The following is a 10,409-nucleotide window of genomic DNA, read 5'->3' as shown; positions in this document are numbered from 1 at the left end:
ATAGCGAAGGTGTGGTGGAGGTTGGGAACTCTATTTGGGTCAAAGGAGGTTGAGAGAATTTGATATGGATGAGATGGAGGAAGGGACAGCAGTGGCGGAGGGCCTAGTTGGCAACGACAACAAGGTCAAGAGCATCGCAAAGCGAAGAGTTGCAACTTTGTCCGCTAGATCTAGAAAGCAAACAATAGAAAAATTATTTAAAAAAATAATTTCATTTATTATTGAAAATTATTTACCCAATTGCAAACCTACAATAGCATGTCAACTTGTTCCCTCACCTATGAGAAAGTTGGTTTAGGACTTCATCTTAGACACGACCCATGCTTTGTGTTGTTTTTATTTATTATTATTTTTTTCTTCACATTAGTAACCTGTCATCACAGGTAATTTTTTGGTTCCTCACCGTTGTCCACGGTTAGCAATCTTAATGATAACGGTCCAAAGAGGAAAAGGTAAAGGGAAAGAGTTGACTTGCCGACTCATCCATTCAAGTGTGGTGTACGTAAGAAGCGGTAGCAGAAGAACACAAACGGCGTTAACAAAACCGTGAGATTCGATTAGAAGAGAAGCAACGGCGATGCAGGTCCAGTAGTAGCAACGGCGAAACGGTGCAGAGACACCCTCCGTTTCGAAGTCTTGGCAAAACCCGACAACCCACCTGAAAGAGAGAGAAACAGAGTACTAGTAGCCAATAGCAGCCAAAGACACATATACCCCGACACACCACAACACACGTAGCTTTCTTCCTTCCTTCCTTTCTTTCTTTCTTTCACAACCCACTCTCCATCAAATATCAATCAATCAATCAAAGAAAGAGCCAGCGAGAAAATGAAAATTCGTGGTGGAATCATCATAGACTGAAGAGAAAAAAAGGTTGTTGTGCACTGTCATGAAAGAGGATGAAGAGACGCAGCAGAATCAACAACAAATCACTGACTCGTCCCTCTCCACCGAGTCACGCACTTCCACTCCTTCTGATGGAGCGCCACCCAACTCGGAAACCCTAGTTCTCCGCTCCTCGCTTCTGCATGACCTTGCCACTCGTACGCTGCGTTTTAATCGCTCTTTCTCCCATCTCTTGTATTTTAATGAAAGTAGTGAATACTGAATAAAAGTGTGTGGTTGATGCCGCAGATATGCAGGGAAGCTCTACCGCACGTAAGGGTGGAAAAGCTGAGAGTAAGGTTGGAGCATTTTTTTTTGTTAATTATGATTATACTAAAATGTTTTTAGAGTCTGTACTTTCGGTAAAAAAAATGGTATTAGTTTCCTATTTTAACTCTGATCAAGTTGATCCCTAACCTCAGAAAAACCAAATTTGGTCCCTAACCTTAGAAAAACAGTGGTTTTGGTCTCATCCCACACTTTTTCACTGTGAGGAGAGACAAAAACCACGGCTTTTTGGAAATTACAAAGACCAAATTCAAACGGAAACTAAAACCAAGTCTTACCGAAGTACAATGAGTGTAAACATATTTTATACTTAATTTTGAGTCATAAATTTCAAAGCTTGTTTTGCTGTTGTGATTCTTTGGAATTTTGTAATGTTGGTCGGTCTCTGGTACATTATGAAGGGATTCTTAGTCGCTATTGGTGCTTCTTGTTCTTATGAGCTGCTGAAGATTAGTCAACTAAATTAAGTGCTTATTAAATAAGTGTTTGTATAAGATATGTTTCTATGATTGAAGATGAAATAAAGTTCAATTGTTTTCATAGCTGAAAACTGTATTTACAAAAGGAGTCTATTGAAATAAGCTGAAAACATCTTATGGATATATCGCAAATGATTTTTATTAGGTCTCCCAAACAAGTGGTCACATCATAAGATAAGTCCAAATAAGCTGTAAATAAGTTATTTGAAGAACCCCTTATTGGATTTTTGTGTTACTGTTTTTAAGAATTTGGCTTTGCGCGAGGATGTGCAATCTGAAACTCATTAACTGCTTGAAGGTTATATGCCTTCTTGGGCCTTTAAAGTATTTGTAGAGGCTTAGAAACTTGGGATTACATGAAACATAAAAAGAAAATGAGAAGTAAACTCCAGATTCTAACTATGCGATTATTCCAAGATAGTAAAAGTTAATTTAAATTTAATCAAGCCCCCATGAATCCAGCTAAAAATGCATGTTCTTCCATGAATAAGTGGATGGGGATTTGATACTTTGATTCATGCTTTCCCTTTTTAATTAATTTAAATTCCAGTACAACAAGGTATCCATGGTTCTAGCCCCAGAGGGGGATGACAAGGGGCATGCTAGAGATTAGAAACATTCATCAGTTTTCACCTAAGAGCTTTTAGGACTTAATTAGTCTTTGAAGAGCTCCTGATTTTGCAGTTTGGCTTCTAATCTTGATCAGCCAAGATGCATTAATGATGGATCAAGAGTCTCATTCTGGAATTTGTATGGTTTTATGAACAATATATATCCAATGATGAATGGTGATCTAAAAGTGCAACCCACGAAACTTTCTTAAATCCATAGTAACATCTCCTAGGTAGGAACTCAAGTTGCATTTATTTATTGGTAATTTGATTGTTTTCTTGATGAACCACAACCAACATGACATAATGCAATATTTTTGGATTCAAATTAAGAATAAGAAAGTTGCATCTTCTTTAAATCCCATTAATTATGTTTCATTAAATGAAGTGCACCATTTTCTACTTAGGTGTCTGCTCAGCCTCCTGATGAGGAAACTGTTGTAAAAGATGCAGTTGAGGCACCTAAAAAACAGACAGAAAATCGACTTCAGTCTTTTTGTTCAACTTCATTATCTGGAGTATCACCAACTTCTGTTTCACATTCTTTATCATCTGCCCTTAGTCCAACTGTACCACAACAGAGACCGTCTCCTCCTAAGGCTAATAGTGTACAAGTGCCAAAAGTAGACAAAGGAACACCTTCTGATGGTACAACCTTATCTTCTGTTTCTGTTGCAAGGGCATCTGCATCTGATGGATACAACTGGCGGAAGTACGGCCAGAAGCAAGTGAAGAGTCCTATGGGTTCTCGAAGCTATTACAGGTGTACCCATTCATATTGTTGTGCTAAGAAGATTAAATTTTGCGACCATTCAGGACATGTGATAGAGATTGTTTATAAAAGTCAACATAGTCATGATCCCCCGCATAAAATTGATACCGCTAAGGAAAGTAAGCTCCTGCCTTCCAGTGAACCTAAAGTAGAAAGCAGTGTTTCAAAGCACTCTACCAATGTTTTGAATGATTCTGATCCATCATCTTCTCCAAAAGAACTTTTACAAGAAACACCTTGCAGTGGTGATAAGAATCTAGAAAACTCATCTAATGTTGAGAATGGCAAAATTATTTTGAATGATGAACATGTTAATGACCCAGAGCCAAAAAGAAGGCAAGTTGCATGCGAATTCATTTTCTTCATAGGAAAATAATTTAAAGAACAAGTACTTTTTCTTCTAATTGTGGCTGGATTTAATGGTCTAATGCTCTTCTCCTTAATATGATAATTAGATTAAACAATAGTGATTTGGATACGGCAGTAAAACCAGGCAAGAAAACAAAGTTTGTTGTACATGCGACAAAGGATGTGGGGATATCAGGTGATGGATACCGGTGGCGCAAGTATGGACAAAAGTTAGTGAAGGGAAATCCACACTTCAGGTGCATGGATATATTTTGCTTGCTTTTCATATTTTAAAATGAATCCTGTATTTATAATTCCTTTCTTTTGTGTAAGACTAGCTTCATTGTGGAATTTTATAAATAAATTTCCTGTTTGATATGATTTTAAAATCTTAACCTAAATGATGACTATGTGGTTTATTTAATTTGGTGGTAAGGATCAAGGCAGTAGTACATTGAGTGTCAAATCCATTAAAGATACTGTTTTCAGAAAATGTTGGAAAGTCACCTTAATTGCGGTCACCCCTAACCTACCTTATTTGCGGCCTCTTTGGGGGCTGTGTTAATTGCTTGGTGTTTAGTTCCACATCAATCAAGCTGGTTTTGTGGGATTGAGTTAGGTCCTAAGCCCAAATTCTAAGACAATTTTGTATGTGCTTTTATTTATGTATGACATTGTTTTGGTTGCTCATGCCATGGAATGCTTCTTAATGCTTATGAGTATTTTGTTTTAAATCAAAGCTTGCATGTCGCCTTTTAATATTCTAAGAAATGCACCAAATCATTACCTGACACCACTTATGCTGGGATTTGTTTTTTGACATTGTTTGGGTAAGACTCTTAATTTTTTAGCTGTCAACTATAAAACCGTTGACAAATGTATGCACGGCCAAATTTGGTAAACCTAAGAAACATTAAGCAGCTTCTCATTAATCATACTCTTTGAGAAGGATTTGAATCTCCTTGCAAAAGTTGTGTTTCAGAAGATAATTAAACAAGCCCTTATGACAGTGTAAAATCAATTCTCAAAATATTAAAATATACCGAACCAGACTTGTTTCCTTCACCACCTGACCACGAGCAGCTGCTAAAGCATAAAATAAGTTAATCCGAAACACTCAATATAAGTTTCTAGTTGCACAATCAAGGGTTGGTATGTAGCTTAGTATGTCTCTAGAATGTCCACTAAACCAAAAGTTAGTCTTGATAGTTGAAATAACAACTGATATCTGGAGGAGGATTTTTTGCCTGTGAAGTACCATGGTCATCTCCCCACCATTCTTTATGTTGTCACTGGAATGACTGATATCTGATAGTCTGGTAAGATGGTCTGCGGCAGTTAGTAGTCAAGGATATCTGTCTGCTAACTCTGCTCTCATATGTTTATGTGGACATAAAAGAATATGATTATAAAACGGATGATTTTACTCTTATCTGGGCTTTTATAACTTCCATTATTCGATTTAAAGGAAATTGCATCTAAGTTGGGCATGGGTTTCAGATTCCTTTGGTTGCAATATGTGATGATGGGAGCATCTTATTTGTGACTTTTGGGGACACACACTGGCAGATCCAGGACCTTGAGTCAGTGGGGGCAGTTTATTTAAAAATAATAATAATAACTATTATTGTCTTACATATGAAAATAAAGACAAATATCAAAATCAAATGCAATGAGTTGAAATGGGAATGAAATGTCCAACTAAATAAAGCATAGAAGTACTTAGTGAGTTGAAAGGGGAACGAAATATAAGAAAAAAAATTAGCCAATAAAACACAATTTGACAACGACTGAAAAAATTGGGAGCAGTGAGTTCAAATTATAAAAATAGAGGGGGCAAAAAGATATCAGTAGATATAAATATTCATGGTAGTTAAAATCAAGATCTTTCTCAAGATCGGAAAGGGAGTATGGATAAAAAATCAGGAGATCGTAACACGGATCGTAAGATCCTACAAATTTATGAAATTCATATATATAATATATATGTGCATATATAAAGTAACAAATCATTATGCCACACTTCAAACACATAATTGAATTTCAATTCAACATGATAAGTAAGAATAAAAGTATAACATGCATATATATATATATATATATATATATATGTATATATGTATGTATGTATGTATGTATGTATGTATGTATGTATCATTTAATCATATATATGTAACTCCATCCTAGTTAAAAAACAGTAGAAAAACTGTAAGAAAACATAAAGGTACTTCAAACTTCAAAACACCGAGAGGTAAATGGAGTTGAGATGAGAGAAAACAGAGTAGGTGTTGAGTTGCAGAAACAAAGCAAAATAGAGAAGAGAAGGGTGTCTCGCAGTCCAACAAACAAAGAGCAACAGAGAAGATGTGCTGAAAAAGATGAGAGAAGAGTGAGTGAAAGAGAATTGTGGGAATAAAATTGATGTGGGTGAAAGAGGGGATGAGGGATTTAGGGGGCAGTAATTTTTTGTTTACTGGTAAAGGAAGAGCTGTAGTTTTCTTTTTTTTTTAGGTCGAAGGGGGTGCTGGATTATTTGCACATAGAAGGAATAGAAGAGTTGGACTTTGGGCTTAAGTTTTGAGTTTTTTGGGCTGCAGCAGTTTGGTTTAAAATACTTGGTCTCAAACAAGAGCCTGTCGGCCACGAGTCTCGATCTTCAACACGATCCAGCGTGATCTGCAGAAACTGTGACCCAAAGTAGAAGCAAACTCGAAGAGGATGAAGAAGATCATAAAAGTGTACAATCTTATGCTTCAAATCGCGATTTTGACTACCTTGCTTATTTTTTCTGAAAGTTGGGTGCAGTGGGTTCAAATTATAAAAATAGAGGGGGCAAAAAGATAACAAGTATATACTTATATTTTCTGAAAGTCAGGGGGCACCCCCTCAACAACACTTGGGTCCGCCCCTAGGGACACATTTTGCCAGGCTTCTACACAGGAAATCAACAAGTGTCAACTACTTGGATGCATATTTGCTTTTATTGTTGAAAACCACCCTAGCACAAAGCCGCAAACCATCTATTAAAATTTTTCACATGCTTAGGTTGTATTTCCATTATTATGGTAGGAAATATAACTATATAAGTAATAATGGGATGATCCCTTCCCAATCAGAGGATTAGAAAGTTGTATTGTTAGTAGTATGGTCCTTTCCTTCTGTATTTTGCTGAGAAGAGCTGCTTCCTATGGGAAAAAAAAGGTACTAAGGTAGAGAGCAAATATTTAAGTGATGAAACCGCAATTCTAGAAAAAGTTTTAATTAAAAGCCCCTTTATGTCTTTATATGGAATGATAACTTCCTCTTTTGTTCTATTTGACTATTGTCTATTTGTTTTGTGCTTATCAATGTGATGTGGCTTGGATTTTCAGAAACTACTACAGATGCACTACTGCTGGATGTCCTGTCCGAAAGCACATTGAGACTGCTGTGGATAATTCAAAAGCTCTCATCATAACGTACAAGGGAATGCATGATCATGACATGCCTGTGCCCAAGAAACGGCATGGCCCGCCAAGTGCTTCACTTGTGGCTGCGGCAGCACCTGCTTCAACGAACAATGTGCAGTTAAAAAAAACTGGATTGCTACAAAACCAGGAAACTGAAGCTCAATGTTTAGAGGACACAGAAGGAGAGTTAACCGGGGAAGCGTTGGACCTTGGTGGTGAGAAAGCAATTGAGTCGGCTCGAACTCTTTTGAGCATAGGCTTTGAAATTAAACCTTGTTGAATACATCTTTCATAAATCATGCAGTTGCATTGCATCTATATTATATTAACTGGTAGGCCTCATGTAATTTTGGCGGTTTCCCATGTTTATCTTCTCTTTCTTGATTTCTTTACCCATGCATGTAGTCTTTTAGTGGAGCAGTTATATTTATTTGTACACAACGTTCAGCTGGTCTGAAACAGCTTGCGTAGTCGAGCGAATATGGAATAGACTTGTATCTTATTCTCATGGAGAGTGAGAATAGGTGAGGATAGTGTTACCATTCAACTTTACTCGCACATTGTTTTGTTTGAGTGTAAATAGAAAGGAATGAAATAGAAAGGAAGACAATAGAATAAAAATATAGGATTTCTGCTGTTTATTAGGGAGGAAAAACGAGGAGGGAAATCTTTTTCTTAGGAGTCTTTTGAAAAAAAAAACTATGGAATAAGAGGGAAAATATCTCTTTTATCCATTAAAAAAATAAGACAATATTTTTCTTATGAATTAGAAAATATGAACAATTTTTTGTTAAGAAAAAAAATAACAATTAAAAAGACCATTTTTTATGTTTAATTTAATTTTTAATTATTATATAATTTACTTATCTTTTTTCTCATCTTGATAAATGAGACAAAATTATTTATTTTTTATATTTATTCATCCAAACAACACATTATTTATACAATATTTTTACTCTAGCTAGACATTCGATAATATATAGAAAATTCATATAATCGTATTATACTGTTAATTATAATGTTTACTATAGTACAATATTATAGTATTATTAAATAATTTATTCAAATGAAAAAGTATAAAAATGAATTATAAAATTGATTATAAATAAAATTTGAATTAGGTGTTTTAAAATGTATACGGTAAAATGTACTCTTAAAATTATTGAAATGATATATATTCTAAAAAAATTGTTCATCGAATAAATAATAAATAAAAATAACAAATGCTTGCAACATACTCTATCATTTTTTCTTTTTGTATAAAACAATATTCTTTTATTAATATGATTTGATTTTGTCTTGTTTACTTTATAAAATTATAACATACTATTATATTGTTAGAGTATCTCCAATGATTTTTGCTATTTGCTTTCATTTCAATTTGAAGCCACCAAATCAATTTTTTCTCCTATAGAAGTTTCTATTAACAACTTGCCTCCTTACTCCATTTTCATTGGGATCTTAGTGCCCCCATTACTCTTAAAACCCCCTTTCATTAGTCTAGTTTGAATATTCTTCTAAAGCAACAACTAAGGGCCATAAACACTATCATTATTTATCCCTTTAATGCTCATATCATTTTACACAGAAAAATCTGCATGCACAATCTTTCTCATTACAGTTTCAATCAACCTGATATCCTCCATCTCCTTCTTTGGTGGTGCCATCGTTGCACTACCTTGTCCACCCCCCATGTAACACCCTGACAAAAATTACAATTCTGGCTCACATATATGTAGTTAATTGCAGAGATTATGTTTTTAGTTCCCATTTTTGTGCTTATATATATATATATATATATATATATATATATATATATATATATATATATATATATATATATATATATATATAGGTATGTGATTATTTTAGTGAAGCTTGACAGAGAAATAAAAATTGTCTGAGCTAGATTTCCATCTGTGCAAGAATTGCACTGTGCACTGAGTCACGGTGTAATATGTTTCTGTGTGAGGTTTATTTTGAGTACATGTATCCCTAGGGAAATTAACACAATAATCTAGGAAGTTAGCACATTAATCTAGACATTTAAGATAAGATTTACGAGCTTTGGTAAGAAAACAATTTTTACTATTTTTTCCTATGTCTACTTTAACCATTTTTGGTTTAAATTTCAAAAGCAATAATACCCATCGGAAGCATGACTTAGCACGTTCAACATGGCTGGCCATTAGTCAATCATGGTGTCAATTAAGCTTGTCAATTAGGCTTAATCAAAATTTCTTTTGGACAAAAGCCTTAGACCTTATCTTCACAATTCTTTAAAAGCAAATTTTTGGGACCTTCTTCCTCATTTTCACGAGTTCAGCCAAGGGAGAGAGGAATCCATATCGTTCTTCTTCTAAGATTCATGCAAGTGTTCTTGAGGTTTCGTCCATCAAAGCTTTGGTAAGGGGCTCTTAATTTTCTTCTTGTTTTTCTTACCAAATTCGTCCAAGCTTCTCATTCATGGTTCCAAAATTTTATTTTCATTCTTATAAGTTTGAGACATCAAGGACCTGAGCTCTTTGTTCATCTGAGTCATTTTGTGTAACTTCATTCAAGGTAAGGGGGATCTTTCCACTTCTTGAACCCTAACCTTGTTGCCTTTGGAAGCTAGGCTTTATTGCATGTTGTTTTGATGTCTAAATATTCGTAGCTACTGTCTTGGCTGGAACTAGAGTATATGTTGTTTTTCTGGAAATTCTAAGGTTAAAAATTAGTTCTTTAGGTGTTAAAACTTAAGGTTAGCCTTAAATTTCATTTAAATCGGAGTTTTCTAGCAAAAGCTATGAATAAAACAAGTTTTAAGACATTTTATTGGATAAAATATGTCATGAAATTATACAGGCAGTGAGAGTTGTATGGACTTTCTTTCTTAAAGTTTTTACCACAAAATTGAGTTTTTTTAAGTGTGAAAATGTAGGGTAGCATATAAGACTCATGAAAAATCGATTCCTGGAACATCTAGAACACTAAAAATAAAATAGGAGCAAAACTTTGTAAAATTGAGTGGCAAAGTAATTTTAGACAGTAGACAACTTGACATTGAAATTCATGCCTCTAGGAAAATTCACCTTAGGATTTTTTTTATTCTAGATCTTTTGATTTAATTACTATATTATTTTCGAGATAAATTGGAAAATTTGATGACTGATGCATGTTCTGAAATTGTGATGATTCTCTGCTGATAAAATTACTGAGGTGCATGCATGTATAATTACTATTATTATTGGAGAATGATATGACTGACAAAGTGTGAATTCTGGAAAATTATATTTGTGGCGTGTGACTTTATATTCTGCTATATATATGTATTTGTTACTTTATTATCTGTTCGCGTTGTGGTTTGGATACAGGGGTGTTTGACCCTTGACAAATTGTTTGTTATGATGATTAGATGGTTGTAATCATAGCCGTTATGTTATTCGTTTTTTTTAGTGACAAGTGGTTTCTATTGCTTAAGGGACCGCGATTGGTTCCATGAGAGTATTATGTAGGCCTGAGCCTCACCTCTCTTTCTTGTTTGTTTGTTTGTATGCATTTGTTGATGCACATGGCACAAGGGCCATGGACGCAA

The 10,409-nt window shown here is 34.7% G+C and overlaps 1 protein-coding gene across 1 annotated transcript; it reads left to right on the top strand.

Annotated features, from left to right (window-relative positions):
- The first annotated feature begins 293 nt into the window (after positions 1–293).
- On the top strand, positions 294–7,390 carry LOC100800480 (probable WRKY transcription factor 32). The gene is made up of 5 exons (NM_001317684.2): positions 294–1,043; positions 1,135–1,184; positions 2,671–3,371; positions 3,491–3,640; positions 6,755–7,390. Exons 1-5 carry the CDS (start codon positions 890–892, stop codon positions 7,110–7,112), a joined length of 1,413 nt encoding a protein of 470 aa, NP_001304613.2. The 5' UTR covers positions 294–889; the 3' UTR covers positions 7,113–7,390.
- Positions 7,391–10,409: the final 3,019 nt, after the last annotated feature.

This window comes from Glycine max, chromosome 6, assembly GCF_000004515.6.
Source record: "Glycine max cultivar Williams 82 chromosome 6, Glycine_max_v4.0, whole genome shotgun sequence".
NCBI classification, from domain to species: Eukaryota; Viridiplantae; Streptophyta; class Magnoliopsida; order Fabales; family Fabaceae; genus Glycine; species Glycine max.
This window is presented reverse-complemented; position numbering and strand designations above follow the sequence as displayed.

What these genes read in the sequence shown, in the direction of transcription:
- LOC100800480 (NM_001317684.2), top strand. Translation starts at nt 890, where the DNA reads ATGAAAGAGGATGAAGAGACGCAGCAGAATCAACAACAAATCACTGAC. An exon ending in TCTGCATGACCTTGCCACTC is followed by an intron (nt 1,044 to 1,134) that starts GTACGCTGCGTT and finishes TTGATGCCGCAG; the next exon opens with ATATGCAGGGAAGCTCTACC. An exon ending in GACCCAGAGCCAAAAAGAAG is followed by an intron (nt 3,372 to 3,490) that starts GCAAGTTGCATG and finishes TATGATAATTAG; the next exon opens with ATTAAACAATAGTGATTTGG.